At 50.2% G+C, this 21,768-nt stretch overlaps 1 protein-coding gene across 1 annotated transcript; it reads right to left on the minus strand.

Annotated features, from left to right (window-relative positions):
- Positions 1-1,551: 1,551 nt before the first annotated feature.
- TNFSF8 (TNF superfamily member 8) lies at positions 1,552-20,973 on the minus strand. The gene is made up of 4 exons (XM_066201241.1): positions 20,557-20,973; positions 13,962-14,007; positions 3,210-3,281; positions 1,552-2,634 (listed from the first exon to the last, which is right to left on the minus strand). The coding sequence occupies exons 1-4, from the start codon at positions 20,842-20,844 to the stop codon at positions 2,237-2,239; spliced, it is 804 nt and encodes a 267-aa protein (XP_066057338.1). The 5' UTR covers positions 20,845-20,973; the 3' UTR covers positions 1,552-2,236.
- Between the last annotated feature and the right edge of the window lie 795 nt (positions 20,974-21,768).

Below are 21,768 nucleotides of genomic sequence, written 5' to 3' on the forward strand. Positions count from 1 at the left end.
CACTACTGATGGGCTTTCTTTCTGGCTATAATTTATTCTGATTTCTCAGAGGCAGTGGGGTAGAGGCCAGACTTCTTTATCCAGAGGTATTAAAGTGCCTGGGGCTCAGCAGCTTAGCACCGCTTTGTCAGGATTTTCTCCATCTGGCAAAATAATAGAATAAAATCACCCTCTGCAGGGAGAGCTGCTTTATTTCTAAAAGTTTGCCCTTTCTCTTTCAATTCCAAGCCTCGAGGGAGAGGAGAAGTGGTGGGATGTGTGAGGAGATGCATATTTTCATTCACTGACTGCTTCGATATTCAGAAGCTGTGATCCCTCACTGCCAGGCTTGCTTTAACTTCTCTGAAAACTGCTTGTGTGTATCAAAGGGGAGGCAAATAGAAGTTAAAAACCCTGTTCAGAGACATGAGGGATTTATAAGGCCCAGAGGGGTAAGGAGATCCCAGAGGAGGTTCCAAAGTCATAGGCAAGGTCAGCTGACTCTTAGGAAATAAATTTCCCTTTGCTAAGGGAAAAAGAAAGAAAACAAAACCTATGGGGTTTGGTGGTTTTTTTTTTTTTTTTTTTTGATTTAGTTTTCTTTTCTTTCTTTCTTTCTTTTTTTTTTCTTTGAGTCATTAACAGCAAAAGGAATTTTTGTTTGCATCAATGTTCATCAAAACAGAAAGTGGGTATCTCTAGCAGTGAATCATATCAGTTGTTCCTGACCTTTGGAAAGTGTCTGCTGTAATTTGAAGTCACCTGGTGGACGAGAAAAAAAACTTCATTGATGTGCACCATCAGTTTCTGGTGATGTAAAACAAGAAAAGAATTACTGCTCTGAGGAATATTTGGAGTGTGCTCACACAAACTGAGCTACATCAGTCACCAGCATCCACCGAGCCTGGATGATAAACCACCGGGTTTCTGGAGCCAGAAACTCGATCTGTGACTGAATGTTTGCTGTGGAGAGTTTGCCAAGCTCCAGTCATAGAAGAATGTCAGTTGTGCAAGGGGGAAAACTCCAATAATGCTGCCAGCAGACCTTCCTGGGATCCCAGAGATGAAGGGAAAAGGGGAAGGGCTGAACTGACACCAGCTTTGGCAGCATCTGGGTCCCTTCCCTCCTCACACTGTAAGAATGAAATTGCAAGTAAATGTCTGGGTTGCTGCAATTCATGGAATAAGAGGGCCTGAAATTCTTCTTTTATCATGCATTCTCCAGACATCTCAGGGAGCCAAAGAAGCTCAAATACCACCCATCCTCTGGCCTGCTCAAACATCTCAGCTGAGGGCCAGTCTGAAACTGGTTTTGGGGATGTCTGGAGCAGAGTCTGGACTTTGGGGAAGTCTGGAGTCCTGGTTTTCCAGGAAATGCTGGTGTTGGAGGAGGATTCCCAGCCTGGTGTGGTCTATGTCACACTGGCAGGGCAGCACTCCAGGAAGATTCATCCTAATGAACTTTGCTATTTGCCAGATTGGCAATGCCTTTGCTGCTCTAATATTTAACGTGAAAAAGGTCTGAGAACCCCAGGGGAGAACAGAGGCTGAGCATTCTGCTTAGACAAAGTCTCTGTCCCAAAGAGCTTTATATTTAAATAGAAAAGATGGATAAATAGTTACAAGGAAGACACTTGAAGGAAATGGCATAAAGTCCATAGCAGAATGCAGCCCAGAAATATCCTGTAAATCCCATATCTCCTATGTCCTGCCCCAGAGTTTAGCTACCAGTCCCAGAGTCAATAATTTCATCGGTTTTTGCTGTTGTACCATGAATCTGCTCCAGAGTTGTCATTGTGTGACCATGGTAAAGAAAAGCTTTGACTACAAGCTTTGACTGTTGGGTTTTTGGAAAGACCAGGTTAAAACACTACTCCATAAAATAGAGTTAAACAGATTTTCCCCATGTCCTGAGCATAGGAACTGTGCCAGCAGTTTGTGACCCTAGAAATCTCCTTATTGTGCATTCTTGCCATGATCTGGCTGGGTTTTAGTCTGTGTTTGCACAGATTGTTTCGAGGAACCTTTGGTGGGTCTGTGGGTTATGTGCTGGAAAGTCCAACCATCCCACCTGGAGCCAGGGCAGCTGTCAGCTGTGGCTCTTGCAGTGTCTTTTTTCTGGGACACTCACAAAGTTCCTTGTTCACCCTAGGGATGAGGCGAGGTGGGAAGTTTAAACCAAGGTGGTGCCTAGTAAAAGCAGGCTGCTGGTGTTCAGAGAAAGGGTCTGGGCAGCAGTGGGGGCTCAGGGAGCTGCTCACATCCCATCGCTGTACCTCACGACCCCGAGAACGTTTTCATTGGGAAGGGAAACGTCATTCAGGAACTCGGGGTGGTTCAGTGTCACTGATATCCGGTCCTGCACTTTCAGGTGTGTCAAGTGGAACTGGAGCGAGGTCTTAAAAGTCTTGTCCTGGCACTTCTCCGACGTGCAGAGCGTGGACAACGTCTGGCTGTCTACTATGTCGTTCACCAGGAGCTCGATCTTGAGGTCGATGGGGCTCTTGGAGCACTTGGCAGAGTGAAAGTTCAGCTGGCAGAAGATCAGGTAGAGGCCCTGTTCCTGGATCACCACCTCCTGGCTCTTGCACTGGATGGACTCACAGAACCCCTTCTCCACCAGGCTCAGCCTGGAGCTGTTCACTGTGCTGGACACTGGAAGGAAAGCAAAAGGCTGTTAGCTCCGAGCTCCCTTCAGCCCTGGGACACTTCCAGCAGTGCTTCCTGCTGAAAGGAGACACCTGCCCAGTGGTTTCCTGCAGGAAACTCCAGGAAAACTCCTGGAAAGGCAGCTGGGGGGGTCACACATGGAGGTGGGGCACTGACAGTTCCAAGGATTTACTCAGCCCATGGGAAACCCAGGGCAGAGAAACTCATGGATGTTCATCTCCATTATTTCCCCACTTGGCATTTTAAGGGAATTAATAGAGATGAACATTCATGTGCTTTCCAAATTCATGGAGATTTACATTCCTCTGTGAGTGTGCAGAAGGCAAATATTTATTTCCTTTTATTTTTATCAAGTTAGAAAAAAGAAGTTTCTAGGATCAGATAGGGGTTTGCCAACCACATTCCAGGAGAGCTAAGGAATTTTTTTCCTACAAAATGCCCCTTTGGACAAAAAAGCTATTTGTCACTAAACCCAGTGTGAATGACATGAGCAGCTTTTCAGACAGCTCTGAAATTTCCCTTTCCCAACCTTTTTCCCCCACCCTGGACTCCCCACTGACCTCTCATGTAGGCAACAGCTTTCTTGTCTGGGACACTCTGTAGGATCCTCAAACAGTCTTCAAAGGTGTTCCCTGAAGAAAACAACAGATTAACTCATAGCTTCTGAACATTTTCTCGGTTTTTTTGGTAGTGTAAAATGCAGCCAGCACTTGGTACCCCACTTCCAGCATAGTTCTTACTCCTTGGCTGAGAATATCTGATCTGCCCAGGGAATTCAGGGCAGTGTCACTCAACTGGTAAATCTATAACAACCTAAAGCTCTGGCAGATTGCAGCTCTCAGCCGTGTAAAGTTTAATTCCTTACCCTGCTTCTTAAAAATAGGAGTGATGGGTTTAAATTAAAAGAGGGTGAAATTGGAATAGACACAAGGAGGAATTACAGTGAGGGTGGGCAGGCCCTGGCACAGGGTGCCCAGCAAAGCTGTGGCTGCCCCTGGATCCCTGGCAGTGTCCAAGGCCAGGTTGGCTTGGAGCAGCCTGGGACAGTGGGAGGTGTCCCTGCCCATGGCAGGGGGTTGTAATTAGATGGGCTTTAAGGTTCCTTCCATCCCAAACCAGTCTGGGTTTCTCTGATTCTATGAAACAGGAATTATGCGCAGGTAAGCTTAATTTAACCAAGTGATTTTTGTGGTGCAATTACAGAAAGCTTTTAAACATTTAAGTGGAACATAGTCCTGAAAATGGCTATTCGAGTGCTTTTGGAATGTTGCTCTGGTTAAAATGTGGATTTCATCAGGATTTTAGGTTGTTCACATAATCCTAGAGTGGTTTGGGTTGTAAGGGACCTTAAAGCTCATCCAGTCCCACCCCTGCCATGGGGAGGAACACCTCCCACTATCCCAGGCTGCTCCAAGTCCCAATGTCCAACCTGGCCGTGGGCACTGCCAGGGATCCAGGGGCAGCCACAGCCCCTCTGGGCACCAGGGACCCCAAAGCTGCTGCTGGAGGGGCCGAGCCGGCCCCGCTCCTGCCCCGCTCCCCCCGCACATGCCCAGGGCACGGCCCGCCCGCCCCAGCCCCGCGGGTCCGAGCCCAGGGCAGCAGCCTTGCCCCGGGAATGCCGCAAATCCAAAGCGCCGGGACGGGGAAGGCGCCGGGGCTGCCCCGCCACAGCTGCGGGGGACGGCTCCATCCCACGGGATGCGGGGACTGCGGGAAATTCTCCATCCTACGAGATGCGGAGATTTCTCCATCCCACGGCCGCGGGATCTGTTCCCTCCCCCGGGATGCGGGAACTGCTCCATCGCCCGCGACGCTGGGGCGGCTCCATCCCACGGGATGCGGGGATTGCTCCCTCCCACTGCCGCGGGGACTGCTCCATCCACGGCCACAGGAATTGCTCCATCCAGGGCCGCGGGGACGGCTCCATCCCACGGCCGAGCCCGGCACTGCAGGCGGCCGCAGCGCACCGGGGAGCCGAGTCCCATCCCCGGCATCCCGGCACCGCATCCCTGTGATCCAGCTCCTGCATCCCAGACCCTGCTCCAAACTTCTCCCCCTTGCGTTTCACCTTCCTGTCCATATTCCCGCCTGCCATCTCCTCTCTGTAAGTTTGTCCTCCTCCCACCATACTGGATGTTCAGTTAATGGAATTGATTATCCATCCCTGGCAGTGTCCAAAGCCAGGCTGGACGGGGCTTGGGGCATCCTGGGGTAGTGGAAGGTGTCCCTGCCCATGGCAGGGGGTGGAGTGAGATGAGATTTAAGGTTCTTTTGAACCCAAACCATTCTGGGATTCAGTCAATGATTCTGTGGTTATTCTGTCTTTATCCTGTATGACATGGAATTGTCCCCTACGTCCAGAGGTGGATGGACACACAGACAGGGTATGGATTCAGGAAAACAGTGCACATCCCAGTGCTGCAGCCTGACAGGTGAATGGTTATTTCTCCTGGCATTTGCTCTCCTTTACATCTTCTGGCCCTGCTGTGGCTGTGGAAGTGCACAGGAGCTCAGATGGCAAATTAGGAATATTCTGTGTTTCATTCCACAGCTGAACACCAAGAAAAAAGCAGGAAGGAGTTTCAGTAAAGCCTTATCAAATTATGCTCCCTCTCCCAGGGTACACAAACTTCCAGAGTTTTTCTGTGACTCAGTTTATAAAACTGATATCACAACCCCCAGCCCTACAAGGGTCTCTGAAGGACAAGTTAATGCACAAAATTAAGTCCTACTAAAACTTGGCATCGAATGTTGTGTGTCATGATCCTCACACGTCCCACCCTGCTCTCTGCTGCTGCGGCCTCACCTCAACCCCTGGGGCAAGTTCTGAGAGTCACAATAAAAGAAAGATCTAAAGTTGTGAGAGTGTCCAGAGGAGGGACACGGGGATGGGGAAGGGTCTGGAGGGGCCCATGAGGAGCAGCTGAGGGCACTGGGATTGTCCAGCTGGAGCAGACTGAGGGCAGAGCTCCCCGGGGGCTGCAGCTCCTCCCGAGGGGCAGCTCCCATCTCTGCTCTGGGACAGGGCCAGGAGCCAGGGAAGGGCTGGAGCTGGGCCAGGGCAGGCTCAGGCTGCAGAGCAGGGAAAGGTTCTTCCCCCAGAGGGTGCTGGGCACTGCCCAGGCTCCCCAGGGAATGGGCACGGCCCCGAGGCTGCCAGAGCTCCAGGAGCCTTTGGACAGCGCTGCCAGGGATGCCCAGGGTGGGATTGTTGGGGGGGTCTGTGCAGGGCCAGGGGCTGGGCTGGATCATCGTATGGGTCCCTTCAACTCAGGATATTCTGTGATTCCATGATTCTAACAAGAACTCTTTTTATATGCAGAGTGAGATAAGGATCTTAAGTTTCATAAGATTACTGAAACTGGGGGTTATGATAAGAGATTCAAATCTCCAGACCCCTGCTGTATCTACATGACCTGGTTTCTAAGGGAGTCTTTGATAATGAGGATGGATAAATCAGGGAGAAGCTGTCCCCACACCCGAGTCCCCCTGGCCGGAGGGGTTGGTGAGGTGTGCATTGCACCCTTTGCACTTTTCACTAGAGATAGGAACTGTGGATATCTTGAAAAAAAATGGCAATATTTCTCTGATTTCAGTAGCTTAAAAATTTTTGTGGTGAGCAGGAGCTCACTGCTCTCCAAGAATGAGTAAGTTGTGTACCAAAGTCCCTTCACCATTCTGGAAATCCCCAAAGAAAAACCAAAGGCAGCTTTCCCGGTGTTAGTCATGTCAATCTACTGTTTTAGTGAGGGCACAGGCGCTGCAGAGATGTGGAGATACGGCATAGGATGGGCAAAATCCCTTCTGGCCCTTATTTCAGCTGAAGCTGTTGCGGTGATAACAAGTGTCTGGTAATACAACCAGCACCCCGAGCCCACTCACACTCCGTGTATCCTGCAGGAAGGGAGAGATTATTTACAGAAACTCAGTGGCATTTAGGGGCTTTACCCTCCAAAGGCTGAAAATCCCCTGCTGCACAAGCAGCCTTTGGAGGCTGCAGCCCTGCGAGCTCTGCCAAGCCAGGTGCTGAGCCCGCCCAGAAACTGCCCAGACCTGCCCTGACCTCGGGGCCTGAGCTGCTCGGGGTGTCCATGGCATCTTGAAAGATCTTCCCTCTCTGACCTGGCTGCACTTTGCATTTCCAGAGCTGCACTTCACGTTTATTGGTGTCAGCAAGTTTGGTGTTCCTGCATTCAACTTCGGTGACATCAGCTGCGTTAGTCAGAAGAGAAAATTATGGAAAAAATTTGTTGTAGAGAGACAGGTCTGGTCCTCACTCTGCTGAGGCAGCTTGCAACTGTTTTCTGCTTCTATTTCTCAAGTTAATCATTTTATCTGAAACATTTCAGCTCAAGCCAAGAGAGGCTGAAATTACCAGGACTGATCGATGGATGTGCTCACACTGCCTAATTGGCTTTGCACGCGTCACGGTGTAAAGCAGAGGTAATCCCTCTGCAATCAGTGGGATTAGATGGGCTTAAAAATACTGCGAGGAGGAGGAAAGACAAAGTTACACTTGGGGCTAAGGACCAAGGGGACCACAGTGGTTTCAGTGCGTCCTGTGAGGCACAAGCACTGCACATCTGCTGCTTCAAGGGAAGCTGCTGGTATGGGAGAGGTCTCAGGGAGAAGCCCTAAAGAAAATATCAGGAGATCACTTATTTTTGTCTTTTTGACCGCTTTTATGGTAGGATGGGCATCCAGAGGGTGCTGCCCTGAGGAAAAGAGCCTGGCTGTTCCCAGGAGCTTCAGGCAGCTTTTCCCCACTGAGCCTGGGGAAAACTTTCGTATTTTTCAGATTCTGTGCTGCCTAATTCTGAGCCTCACATTAAATGCTGGCGAGCTCCCTTCACAGAGCAGGGAGACAAAACAAATCCTTTTCCTGCTGCACACCACGGACAACTTTCAGCCCAAAGGCACAAACAAGGGTGGGCTGGAGGGAGGAACAAGAAGGATGGGACCTCACAGCCTGGAGCTGGAATTGGACAGTTAAACCCCAAAATGCAAATGGACCAAAACTTATAAAAGTGTGAGACCTCGTGACTGTTCATCCATTTTGTGACCATTTTGGGCCCACCTTGGGTGTAGCCCTGGTCAGGCTCTCGTCCTGCCCAAGGTGTATCCTAAAGGCCTTTCAATAAATACCTACTCTATTCTCTGGCTCTGTCCAGTCTCTGTTCCAGGCCAGCCTTCCCAAGGCATCAAGCCCAAGGGGCTGTAAGACAGGACTGTGAAATGGATCTCACAGAAGCTGCAATTTCACTGAACCCCCAGGATTTCCCCCCGAGGTACAAAATGAACCCCTGAAGTTCTCTCAGAACATCAAAACACAGCAGCCCCTTGTCCAGGCAGGGGGGAGCCAAGGGCTCAGGGACACCAGGACACAAGGGCTGCTGCCAGACAGGTCCGAGAGGATGTAGCTGTGCTGGGGAAAGTTCTCTCTGCTGCCTGCCTCAGTTTCCCCACCTCAGAGATGGCTCTGACAGGAGCACCAGCAAAGGGCACTGAAACCACGAGCTGAAAGTAGCTCTGTCAGCGTGGAAGGTGCTGCTACCCAGACATGGAAAGCCCCTCGAGTGGGGCTCCTGAGGCTTGTCCTGCTCCCAGCCATCCCTTGGTGACATTCCACTGCCGTGGGGGTGGGGGCCTACAGTGGGTGGGCACAGGAGCACAGGAGCATGAATTATTTCACGAAGTAAAGAGGCAAAAGCAGGCAACAAACAGCTTTTGATTCCTCTGTGACCCCCGTGGATTTCAGTGCTTATGGAATTAGGCCAGGTGATGGCACACAGCTCTGTCAGCAAGCCGGAGTTAGCAGATTTTGCCTCATTTTATTTCTCAGCAGCATAAAGTCTGAGAAATAAAAAAATGAAAAGTCTGAAAATTAGTTACAGGGACTTTAGGGAGTCCCTGTAGCTAATCTGAGCTCTCTCCTGCCAGTTCAGTGCCCTGCAAACAGCAGCCAAAGGACTGGCCCAGGCTGTGATGCTGTGACAAGTGGCAGCTGTGTGACATCCCCTCCTGGGCTCTGTGACAGAGCTCTGGGCTGTGCCTGTCACACACACACTGAGAGCCCCAAGGCTGCCACTCTGGGCTGAAGGGGGCTGAACTCAGCTGCCAAATCTCCTTCCAAAAGAAGAAGAAACTAAAGAAATATCCCTTTTTTTCCCCCACCAAATTTAGGAAGAACCTCGTATGAATTCCTCACGGCACACCTGAATACTGCCAAACCTGTGGAACTTCAGTGTAAAATTTAGTACAAACTCTTCACATCTCTCCCTCTTTGTCAGTGTAGCAAAGGTCACATAATGTCATGAGCTGTTCATACATATGTGTGTGTGTGTATTCATATATATTTATATATATTGACTTTTAGCTTGTGTTTTAAGTATTGGAGTGAAGGAAGACCCAACACTGAGCATTCTGAGCAGTACCAATCACCCCATCTGTGCTGAACTCAGCCCCCAGCCCAGCCTGGATGTGTGTGGTGCATGTCCCCGGGATGCTGCCCTGCAAGGGGACTCTGCACTCTTTCTAGCATTTACAAGCCCAGGCTTGCCCAGATTTTTCAAACTGAGAAGCACAGCTCCTCTGCCCTGGCCTCCCAGGGCAGACAGTCCTCAGGCAGCGTCACATTTCTGCACACAGACACCTCCCTGGACTGAAGCTGAGAGGAGAAAAACCTTTATGGCCAAAGTGTGAAATATCCATTTCTGAGGGACCCACTGCAGTGGGATTGGTGTCTAATGCCCTGCGAGGTCATCACAGGACCACAGGGTGATGAGGTTGGAAAAGACCTCCAAGATCATCAAATCCAGCCTGTGCCTGGTCCCCACCTTGTCCTCAGAGCACTGAGTGCCAAATCCTTCCTTAAACAGCTCCAGGGATGGGCAGCCCCTGCCAAGGCCTGAGCACCCTTTCCATGGGGAAATTCCTGCTGGTGTCCACCCTGAGCCTCCCCTGGCCCAGCCTGAGGTCGTTCCCTCTCCTCCTGTCCCTGTTCCCTGGGAGCAGAGCCCGACCCACCCGGCTGTCCCCTCCTGGCAGGGAGTTGTGCAGAGCCACAACGTCCCCCCTGAGCCTCCTTTTCTCCAGGCTCAGCCCCTTTCCCAGCTCCCTCAGCTGCTCCTCATAGTGTTGAGATCAGATTTAGTTGCAGAAGGCCAAACTGCCCTCTGAGACATTGCTGCAAATCTGAAAAGGCTCCTTGGCTCATTTGCTTCAGCCTGATTTTCTCTACAGTAGCAGGTTTGTGCTATTAATATAATATTGTCACCTGTATTATAGTAATTTCTCAGAGCCAGAGTTTTATTTGGGAACCTATTTCCCTTTGAACCTCAGAGCAGGGTGCTGGATTTCTTTTCCTGGTCTGTACAGTGCCAGAGAAAAATACCTACAAAAAAGTAGTGTGTGTGCAGGATTTTTGTTTTTTCCCTTTTGTAAATGAGAAGATATTTTGATATCAAATCTTTGCAGCTCAAAGAATTGCGGCAAAAAAAGAAAAACAAGAAAAGCCATCAGCCCAGGATTACACAATTCCCAGGGAAATGAGGCTCGGAGAGGCCAGCAAAGAGATGACGAGGGCTGTACCTTTCCAGGTCATCAATTTGTCTGTGAGTTCATTTTCCCTCTAAAAAAAGGAACATAACGATACCCCTCAGATCCACACTGATACATGATTTGTTATTTGTGAAATGGGGATGAGTTTCTGCACATAAATGCTTCCACAGAAAGAACATTTCACAAACACTTAGTTTGTGATGGATTTAATTCCTTCCCCCTCTGTTGCTCAGGTACTGCACCGACAGTGGCACGGAGGGTTTGAGGAGGCTCGTCCCATTTTTCACACAAACATTTAATGAGCTGACATTGCATTGCTCTCAGCCTGTGCCTGTGGGTTCCTGTCACCCATCCATTGGGGCCTGGCAGCTGAGTCAGGGCTGGAAACATCCCATAAATCTGCTTTAGTGCCCACTGGTGTTTAGCTAACAATAGAACATCATCTCATTGGAGATTTAAATTAAATCATTGCATTTTCTTGCCGTAAGAAGACATAATTAATGCAGTGCTGTGGCTGGGTCTGGGCTGCTGCCCGTTGCCATCTCAGTGAAGTCTCTGACTGAATAACCTCGGCTGGACCTGGCACAGAATTGTTGTGTCACAGGGTCATGGACTGGTTTGGATTGGGAGGGACCTGAAAGCTCGTCCTTGGGCAGGGACACCTCCCACTATCCCAGGGTGCTCCAAGCCCTGTCCAGCCTGGCCTGGGACACTGCCAGGGATGGGCTTTTGTCCCCCAGAGAATCCCTGAGATGGTGGCACTGACACAGGGCTGGAGCCAGGTTGGAGCTGGAGCAGACTGAGGGCAGAGCTCCCCGGGGGCTGCAGCTCCTCCCGAGGGGCAGCTCCCATCTCTGCCCTGGGACAGGGCCAGGAGCCAGGGAAGGGCTGGAGCTGGGCCAGGGCAGGCTCAGGCTGCAGAGCAGGGAAAGGTTCTTCCCCCAGAGGGTGCTGGGCACTGCCCAGGCTCCCCAGGGAATGGGCACGGCCCCGAGGCTGCCAGAGCTCCAGGAGCCTTTGGACAGCGCTCCAGGGATGCCCAGGCTGGGATTGGTGGGGGGTCTGGGCAGGGACAGGGGTTGGGCTGGGTGATCCCTGTGGGTCCCTTCCAGCTCAGGATATTCTGTGACTTCTTGATTCTATGTTAGAGGGGCCCAAGGTCTGGAGAGTCCCAATCCCACCATCACCTTTTCTGCAGCTGCATTTTTGCAGCATTTGGGGACCCCTTACTCCATTCTGAGTAACTTTCAATCCGTGGGTTAACACTCTCTTGCCCATTTTAACCATGCAGGAGCCCAGGTTCATGGCTACAAAGCACTCCAAATTCCCTCTGGGCTGCCTGGGAGGCAGAATGGGTTCAAAATTTAATCCTCAGCAGCTCCAGCCTAAGCACAGTCCCCACCTGAGTGTTCCCCCTGCTCCTGGCAGCAGTTGCCACAAGTCCCTGCTTGGTTGCCAGCAGCTGACAGAGCTCCCTGTGAGGGGCCCTCAGTAAATTACTCACTGGGTATATTAATTAATAAGCTCTGCTTTATGCATTTTAAGAGGAAAATAAAAAGCCCTGGCAATCTGCTCACACTTGAATGCTCTGTTACCCTCCAACAGAGACTGACGGGCACTGAGGACTGGGCTGGGAGAGCATCAAATCCACTGAAACCAGCTTTCAGCAGCTCTTCCTGGTGTGGGCCCTCACTACCAGCCCCCCTTTTGTCCTTCACTAGTGGCATCACCTCAGACTGGGCAGCAGAATTTGGAAATTCAGAGCGAGAGGATGCCTGGGGTTGGTATGGAGCTAAAGACAGAAATGTTCTGGCTGATGGAACAGCATCCTGGCCATTCCTGAGAGAGCACTTTGCTGCTACCTGGCACCTGCCAGCTGCTGGTGAGGAGAAAAAACAACTGCACAAGTTGCCTGAGCTGAAATAAAATCATTCTTATATATATATATATATATATGGTTTATATATGGTTGCTATATATAATTTATGTATGGTATATATGTGTATATATTATTTTCTTAAATATAAATATAAATATAAATATAAATATAAATATAAATATAATACATATAACTCTAAATGGGCTTTTGGACCAGTGACATCTTTCTCCCTGCCCTGGAAATGCCCTTACCCCTTGTTCTTTGCTTTGCAAAGTTTGCTTTTCTGCCCTAACAGTACAACCTCTGTGGCTCCTCCTCTGTGGATCAGAAGGCTCCACACCTTCAGATCCTGCTCGATTTCTGAGCCTCTTCAGGCACAAAATAAAACACAAAAAGACTTGAGAAAGACTTCAGAAGATTTAAGGGGATGTTTAGGTTGCTAGAGAGAAAGCAGTGTATGTGTTTAGGGTGCCTTAGGGAGAGCCAAAGGAGAAAAGAAAATTCCTCCAGGTTACAGGAATTTTAAAACAAGAAAAAAGGTGATGGTCAGGCACGATATGAAGCTCTCAGGAAGAGTGAGACACGCAGGGACTGCTGTGGGAACTGTGGGCTGTGAAACGTTCCCAGTATGGGAGAGTCACGGATTGAAAGTTACCCCAAATGGAGTAAGGGGTCCCCAAATGCTGCAAAAATGCAGCTGCAGAAAAGGTGATTGTGGGACTGGGACTTCCCAGACCTTGGGCTTCTCTTACTTAGAATCAAGAAATCGCAGAATATCCTGAGCTGGAAGGGACCCAGAGGGATCACCCAGCCCAGCCCCTGTCCCTGCCCAGACCCCCCAACAATCCCACCCTGGGCATCCCTGGCAGCGCTGTCCAAAGGCTCCTGGAGCTCTGGCAGCCTCGGGGCCGTGCCCATTCCCTGGGGAGCCTGGGCAGTGCCCAGCACCCTCTGGGGGAAGAACCTTTCCCTGCTCTGCAGCCTGAGCCTGCCCTGGCCCAGCTCCAGCCCTTCCCTGGCTCCTGGCCCTGTCCCAGAGCAGAGATGGGAGCTGCCCCTCGGGAGGAGCTGCAGCCCCCGGGGAGTTCTGCCCTCAGTCTGCTCCAGCTGGACAACCCCAGTGCCCTCCAATCTCCCATTCTCCACCTCTGGATGAACACAGCACTCCGTTTCCCCGCTGTGCTGGAGGCAAAGGCATCTCCTGCCCTCTGGGACTGGGCATGAACCTGCATTTGCAGGGAGTCAAACATTGGTGCTGAACCGTGTGAGGCAGGGCCAGGGACATGAATGGTGCTCCTGAGCTGTGCTGAGGCAAAGCACAATCTGGGTAAATTGTCCCTGTCAGACAGATTTTCTTATTTCAGGCTCCCTGTCCTCACACTCTGCCTGTTTCAATTCCTTGCTCTGTGCCTTTTGTTGCTTTTCTCCCCTTGTCCCTTCTCGACCCACCCATTCCCTTCTCCCTTTTCCCCTCAAACATGGGGCTGTTTTGAAATATGTGGAACACATTTTTACCCCACCCTCGTGAAGATGAGGACTTTACACACATTTGAAAGAGCCAGCACTTAAAATGAGACCTTAAAATCAGAGTGATGTTCACATCTCCTGGCAAAAAGCTCTTTTGAGCAGACACCGCAGGGCACAGTCAGAAATATTTGTTATTTCCTCAGTCATACACTGGTTCCTGGATGTACTGAGTAATTTAAAAGCTTTTTCTCTTACTTTCATTTTTTTCCCCACTACTTTGGCTTTTCACCAAGAGGAGCCTTTATTAGAAATGTTAAGATGCGCGCAGTTGGCTTATTTGTGACCCTGGGCAATATTTGCATTGCAGATATGACAAATTGCCTGTATTGTTTAGGGCTCTTACCTGTCCTGATGGGTTTTTTGATGCCCTCCATGGCAGGATCAGCTTCCTAAAAGAGAAGAAAGAGATGGATTATTCTGAGAACAGGAACTACACATTTCATGTGCAGCTGTGGATCTGGATCATTTCTGGTTTTTTCTAACGTAGAAAATCGACATTTCTGACGCAGCCAGATTCTCTTAGCACAGTAAGAAAATGATGTGGGTTCTGTTTGGGCTCTTCCAGAAGCACAAATCCTAAAAGTCCCTCTCTGTGCCTTGCAAGGCTTGGAGAGAGTAGGAGAGAGTGGGACTGGACAGTCTGGAGAGCCAAGTGCTGGCAAAGATCATTAAAGCTGTAGAGCCCCAAACAGGTCTGAGCATGACAGTGATGTCCTGCCTCACCTCTCCTCCTGCTTCTTGCTGAGGTGTAAAACCAGGGGTGAAAATGGCACAGGAAATTGTCCTCAGTCAGCATGACATAAGAAATTCCCTGAAAACCAGCTCCAGGGGTGAATAACAGCAGGATTCCCCTGATGACACCTTTCTGTCACCCAGACACACGCCCCGGAGTCCCTGGCAGCTCATAAATGTCCAGCAATGCCCTCAGGGAGCAAAATGTTCTCCCAACAGCTGAGGAGAGCACTGAGAGTTGCTCACTGTGTGTCACATCCCTTCAGTGTCCCACTGGGTGATCCCACAGGGATTTCAGTGTCAGGAGTGGGGTTTGCTCAGCCTGGGCTGAACCAGCTCCTCACACGTGGGTACAAATCACCTGGGCTAATTGTGCAGGCTTATCAGGCCAGCCCAGCTTAGCACACTGCTGTCTGGAGTTGGGAGGGATCCATTAGGATTGTTAAATCCTTCTCCCTGCTCCTCACTTACCTAAAATGAAACCGTAGGGCTAAAACCCTTTTCCAGCTCCTCCTTGAGCCCTGTCAGACTCTTGTGCCCTGAGCACTTCTCTGGGGAGCCTGTTCAGTGACCCACCAGGATGCCCAGGAAGGAGAAATTTGGGAAGCTTTACCAGCTTTAAGAGAACATGTGATATCTCCTGGGAGAAACTGGGCACCCCTGTGGTGGGAACAGCTCCATCCATAGTGGTGTTACAGCATAAACGCCTCATTTCTGTGTGTGAAAGGGATAAACAGGTGGTGTGGGGAGAAGGAAAGTGGTTGGACAGGGAGAGAAGCTGTGTTGGGTCTGTCTGTGGTGCTCAATGTTCTAATTTTAAATCTTTAGGAAGGTTTTTAATTAGCTTTTGGCTTCACGTGGCCATGTTTTGAACAGCAGCGAAGTGTGGAGCTGCATCTGCTCCCAGCAAAGGGTTGTCATCCTTTGGTCTGGTGCCAAAAGCTGTGTCCTGCAGGGGTGGCAGAGCTGCCCCCAGGGGCACTGGGCAGTGACAGGTTAATGGTTGGACTCTCTGATCTTTGGGCTCTTTCCCAAATTAAATGATTCTGTGATTCTCCAGGAATGTGGAGATCTCTAATTTGTTCATTTTCTCTGCCCACACCTGTGTAAGGCACGGCAGAATCACCTGCTGAGCCAATATTCCTCCAGGTGACCTTCCTGAGCTGTGCAGGAAGAACAGGAACATGGAGATGCAATTTGAAAAAAAATAGATTAATCCAAGCTTGTTGTCCCTGACACAAGATCGTCCCTTGGCAACTCTCATGGATCTCATCAGGGGTCACCAAATGTTAAACTAAGCAGGTTTTGGGCTGAAAACACCCCCAGGAGTCTCTGCCAGGACCTCTCAGCCCCTTCCTTTGCCCCTGCCCTGGGCTGTTGTCTCACACACACTCAGGGCACAGGAAGTGTTGTTCAGGGCAATATCTGAACATTCCTGCTCTCTGTGGAGAATTCAGGATATTTTAGGTAACAGAAAACGGATGCTCTGCCCCCAGTGAGATTGCACTCAATGAAATCAGGCAGGGAGGTGTTTGCCTCGCTGGTGGCTCAGAGCCTGCTCTGCACTCGGGGCGTAAAAACAAAATTAAAATGGACTAAAGGCATTGTGTTCTCACCTGGGAAGGCTCCCAGAGAGTAAAACCAGCACAGACCAAAGCAATTTATTTTAGTGACAACTGAGTAGATACTGAAATAAGCCTTTAGGACATCCTTTGAAATATTACTGCTATTATTTCTCTCTTTTCCAGCAGCAAGAATATCACATGTAATGCTGTCATTTGGAATGCAAAGACGCACACAGGAGGAGCCCAAACAGATTAAATTCTCCAGTGCCAGCTCAGAAAAAATTCAAGACAACACATTTCACCCTGTCTGGAGTGATCTGGGGGCTGGTGATGAAGGAGCTCAGTCTTTTCTCAGCAAGCAGAATAATTTGAGTTTGCTTTATTAGAGAAAATGATAATCAGGTGCCAGCGAAAGTGATTTATTTCTTCTTCCTCTTAATCATTTCACAAGAACTTTTCTCAAGCTGAGGCAGAATAAAGGGTCATTCTAAATTCCTGGGTCACAACAGTGAATAGTCATTGAACCAGATACCACTGGGAGGGTGGGCAGGCCCTGGCACAGGGTGCCCAGAGCAGCTGTGGCTGCCCCTGGATCCCTGGCAGTGTCCAAGGCCAGGCTGGACATTGGGGCTTGGAGCAGCCTGGCACAGTGGGAAGTGTCCCTGCCCATGGCAGGGGTGGCACTGGATGAGTTTTAAGGTCCCTTCCAACCCAAACCAGTCTGGGATTCTGTGGAGTCTTTACCTACCTCTAGGGAGCCCAAGGAAATTCCCCCAAAGCACCATCCCCATCACGGGCCTGGGCTCAGGGAACTGGGCCAGGGCTCCCCAAGGGCATGTCCACATGGCAGCTCTGTGGGGAAGAGCTCTTTGCCCTCAAAGAAAATCCTTCAGTTTAAAAAGAAGCCCCAAGATTCTCCTGTGTTTCTGCTCAAACCACTATGATTTCAGGAGGAATTTCCCCATGGAAAGGGGCTCAGGTCTTGGCAGGGGCTGCCCAGGGAGGTTTGGAGCTCCCATCCCTGCAGGTGTCCAAGGAAGGGCTGGAGGTGGCACTCAGTGCTCTGGGCTGGGGACAAGGTGGGGACTAGGCATGGGTTGGATTTGCTGATCCTGGAGGTCTTTTCCAACTCAGTGAACCTGGGATTTATTCCATGGCCCAGCTCTGCCTGCGGAAGGAGGTGGGGGCACTTCCTCCTGAGGTGCCAAGAGGTTGAAGCTGGACATGAAAAGTGCAGAAAGCAGAGCACTGTCCCCATGGCCCCGGGTGAAAATCAGTTTCTCCTGTGCTGACCAAAGCTGTTGAAGTGGCACTCCCAGACAGCAGGTGACTGTCACTGCACAGAACACCCAGAGCAAGAGCTGGGCCAGGGCAGTTTTCTCCTAAAATGCCTCAGTGGATTTCCTGTAGAGCTCAACGGGTGGGAAATCTGCTTTTAGAAGAATATTCAGTATTTTAATTTTATTTTAATTTCAAAATTTTATTTTATTTTCCTGTCTGACAGGGTTGCCACAAGAGGGGGTTGCCTGAGTGGGGCACCCAAAGCCAAAATGAGTTTTAAGGAAACATAAAACCCCAATAAACAGTGCAGGATCCTGCTGGGTGCTGTATGAGTCATTCACAAACCTACTGCTAAAGGTTCCTAACAGCCTTGAAGAGCAGATCAGCAAATAGCAAAACCTGCTCTGACCTTTACTATTCACCACACTGGTGATAAAAAGGTTTTCCCACACAATTTAGAGCTTCAATATATGAAGTCTACAAAATCCAGAGCAGTGATGAACTAACCCAGTCAATGGACTCTGGACACTCACACAGAATTTGTAATGGGAGGCCCAGGTGTCTGATGAACCTTCCTGCACAGCACCAGCCTTGTGAGGGTCTTTGTGCCTTAAAATGACATTTTCCAGCCCTTCCTGTCCCATTCTCTGTAACTGGTTTCACATCTCTCTCTCTAAACACACAAATATCTCCCGGGGTGTGTATATACACATAGATCCAGCAGTGAATGCAGCAGGCAGAGGGGTGGAGGGTTTAGCACACTTATAAACAATGTTAAGAAGAAAAATGATGGCTCCAGACCACCTTGCAGAGACTGTTCTCATCCCAGAGGAAAATTGAGTCACTAGTGAAAGATCAACAATGGCCTGAAGCCAAGTGGTTCTGCAGATGAGAGCTGAAGAAATGAACTGACTTCAGCACTGGAAATAGTTCCAAAAAACAGAGTTTAGCTCTAAAACTGACCCTTCCCAGACGTGGCAGTAACGAGCTGTGCCACCCTTCTTAAAAACAGGGCGTAAAGGAAATTTCTTGGGGTGCTGGAAAGTGGGGAGGTGTGATAATGTCTGTCAGAGGTGCCGTAGGATTCAGAGAAGCAGCTTTGAATCATAGTTGCCTTTTCCCCTTCTTTGTTTCCCTTCTTTGGAGCACCCAGATTGTGGGGGTTGCAAGTGCCTGCTTTCTGCAGAGTTTGATTTTCCTTTTCCAGTCTGTCTTCCTTCAACTTAAATTAGGCAATTACGCATTCATCAAAAGGCAGCCTGTGTGATCTCATCACCACAAGTCTCTGAATGCTGTGGCACCCAAAGGTGCAAGCCCAGCATTCCCTGTGACCCTCAAACACCCCTTGGAAGAGAGGGAAATAAAAGCTCAGCATAGGGAGGGTGGGAAGTTGCCCCAGAACTCAGGGAGCACGGACACAATCCAGCTGAAAACATCTGGAGGGAAAAGCTGATTGTCCCAAGGAGATGATCACACAAAATGTTGGCGTTTTTGTCACAGTTATAAAGAAAATAATGAAGTCAGCTGGTGATGCTCTGATCCCTACAGCAGCTCAGTCTGCACAGGGCTCCAGGGATGCCCCAGCCCCTCAGGTCCTGGCAGGCAGTGCTGGGGATGCTCAGCCCAACCACGGCTGATTCCCAAAAGATTCTGTGCCCAGCCTCCCTCTGACAGTGCAGCCAAGAGCTGAGGGGCTTTTGGAGCAGGCCTAGCTCTGTCCCACAGAACCAACACTCGTTCTCTGCTCTGGGGCATCAGGACCAGCCACAGATGGGGGATGACTGCTCTGCTGCTGAACTCCCTGAGAGCAAAACACAAAACTGTGCCTTACTGCCAAATTCTCCTCAGAGCGTAAAATTGCTGCCTGATTTTATTTGTTCCTCACACCCCTCAGCTTCGTATTTCCTCCTTCAGCCAGGCTTGTTTTCAAAGCAGCTGCAATGGTGTCATTACTCTTTTAAGTCAAAACATTGGCTCTTTCAGCAATCTTGTTCCTCTGGCAACTCCTGTAACTGCTTTATCCTGATGGAGAGGTGATTTAATGCCGGCTTCCATAATCAGTACAAATGAAAGCCTCATTATACAGCAAAGCCGTGGCAAGTCTGTAATTACCTCGACTGTTATTTTAAAGATTTCCCCTGATAACCCACTATTTCTCACTTAAAAAGCCCCATGTCTCATGTTAACTGTCCTCAAAGTGCTTCTCTTTTGGGAGAGCACTGATTACAGGTAAATGATTCCTCTCTTGAAGGCGTATCAGTCAAGCCTTCCTGGTTTAATTTCTGGGTAATGTGCATACACGGGCACACAAATTGCACTGGGCAAATTTAGCAAGAGAAAATATTGAGTCCAAGGATCATAGTTTGTTTTCCATGGCCAGTTCCTCCAGCAGCCCTGCGCTGGAGCTCTCCCTCGATGAGCAGTAGTGGAGGTACCTCAGCACTCTGATTTTTACAATAAGATTTCAGAGCCTATAAAACTTCTAACCTGGCATTTTACCTTGGTAAAGTTGATGGGAATGCCCCGACAAGGTCAGAAATTCACTTTTTATCCTCACAACCATCTATCTCTGCTCTGGCTGTCACTGGTTCCCTACCAACCCCAGATCCATTTGAGAGCAATCTTTTATTTTGAGGAGTTAAAGTGACTGTTGGTAAAGGGAAAGGTTGTTTGTGTGTGACCTTGTGTCCCTGATATCCTTTCTAGAACTCTGGTTGTGCATTAAAAATCACACCCAAGACAGGACAGAGGGGACAGGGGGCACGAGGGGGTTCCTTGGCCCCCACCACTGCTCTGGGTGCTCCAGGACAGCTCTGCCTCACCTCCTCAGCAGGCAGCAGCACAGGGCGTCACACAGAGCTGTGGCATGTCCCCTGCTGCAATCCATTTCAGGGGACCAGAGCAGACCAAACCCTCTTTAACACTGGTTTGCTCTCCAAAGAACCCACAGGAGACTCACATCAAACCAGCAGGGACAGAGGTTGCTTGGCACCTTGGATCAGGAGATCTTTCCTTCCATTTGCAGAGTTGCAATTGCCAAGAATAAACGTTGTCTGTGGAGAAAGATCCTCTTTTCCTGAAGTTCTTTTGTCTGTGTTTCATCTTTCCCCTGATTCATGTGTGTGTGCATAAGAGAGATAGGAACTGCTCTTCTGGCCACAGAGTGGAAAAGGGAAGGGAAGAGTTGAGAAGAGTTGGGAAGGGGAGAGGAGAGAGGAGAGAAAAAAGAAGAGAAGAGAGAAGAGAGGAGAGAGGAGAGACGAGAGAAGAGAGAAGAGAGAGGAGAGAAGAGAGAAGAGAGAGGAGAGAGGAGAGAAAAAAGAAGAGAGAAGAGAGAAGAGCAATGACTCAATCTCTTACCGTCCTCTGGACGACCAGGACCATGATGGTGGCCAAGGCGAAGACGAGCAAGGCGCACAGGATGGCGATGATAAAATACAAACAGACTCTGTTAGTGGCTCCAAGCCTCCTGGAAACATTGTCTTCATTCACATTCATGGCTGATTCATGCGAGTCCTTCTCCTGAGGAAGTGTTTGCTCTGGTGTCTGGCACATTCTTATATAGCACTCCAGGCACCGATGTGTCTCCCCTCGGTCGGGTTCAAGTTGCAGCCCATCTCTGCTCCTGGCAGGATTTTCCCCCTTCATCCTGGCTCATGTGATCTGGAAAAAAAAACTTCATCACTTGCTGTACAAAGAGAGAGGGCCCCGGGGGCGTGAGGCAGGACGGGGCTGTGAGCAGGGGAAGGAGCTTCATGTTCTTGCTCAGGGATTTCTCCGCCGAGGTCCCGCGCTGCAGCCGAGGTTTCTGATGTCACCAGGTGAACAGACACCGCGATCCCCCGCCCCGGCTCCCCCGCCCCGCCGCCGGCGCTGTGAAATGGGGAGATATGCAAATTTTCTTTCATTTCAGACTCGGTGCAGCTGCAGTTGGGCTCAGGGAGTCGCCCGGAGCGAGCTCTGCCTTCCTGTTGTGCACTGAAACCTCCGCTGCTCCCAACGGGGAGCGACCTGCAGAGCTTTGCATCTACCGGTGACCTCTGGGCAGCCCCGGGTGCCCCAAGCACAGCATCACCGGCCAGGGCAGGGAGGGAGGAGATGGACCTGCTCTGCCCTGCCGCAGCCCCACCTCGAGGGTTGGCAGCAGTTTTGGGCAGCTCAGCAGGAAAAGGACATCGGACTCGGAGGGTGTGTCCAGGGGAGGGCAACCAAGGTGGGGAAAGAGGCACCAAGAAGGGCAGGATTTAGGAGGAACATCTGAGGTGGCTTGGTTTGTTCAGGCTGGAGAAGGGATGGGTGAGGAGGGGATGTCATGGCAGTCCACATAACAGGAGCAGGGCAGGAGCTGCTGGTCCCTCTGGTGACCAGGACAGCACAGGAGGAAAGGGAGTGGAGCTGCATCAGGGGACGTTCCGAGTGGACATTCAGAGTGGACACCCTCCCTCAGAGGTGGCTGATCACTGGAATAGGCTCCTCACAGCCCTAACCCTGTCCAAGGGTAAAGGAACCTCTGGATGATCCTCTTGGCCACAGGAGTTTGTGTTGGGCACTCCTGGGAGGAGCAGGAGGTTG

Source organism: Chamaea fasciata, unplaced genomic scaffold (genome assembly GCF_029207755.1).
Source record: "Chamaea fasciata isolate MVZ Bird 193981 ecotype frontalis unplaced genomic scaffold, bChaFas1.0.hap1 SCAF_20, whole genome shotgun sequence".
In the NCBI taxonomy this organism is placed as follows: domain Eukaryota; kingdom Metazoa; phylum Chordata; class Aves; order Passeriformes; family Sylviidae; genus Chamaea; species Chamaea fasciata.

Excerpts from the sequence above, each read along its gene's own strand:
- TNFSF8 (XM_066201241.1), bottom strand. The coding sequence starts at position 20,844 with ATGAAGGGGGAAAATCCTGCCAGGAGCAGAGATGGGCTGCAACTTGAA. Across the intron at positions 3,282-13,961 it reads CAAAAAACCCATCAGGACAG|GGAACACCTTTGAAGACTGT; the intron begins GTAAGAGCCCTA and ends TGTTTTCTTCAG. Across the intron at positions 2,635-3,209 it reads AGCTGTTGCCTACATGAGAG|TGTCCAGCACAGTGAACAGC; the intron begins GTCAGTGGGGAG and ends CTTTCCTTCCAG.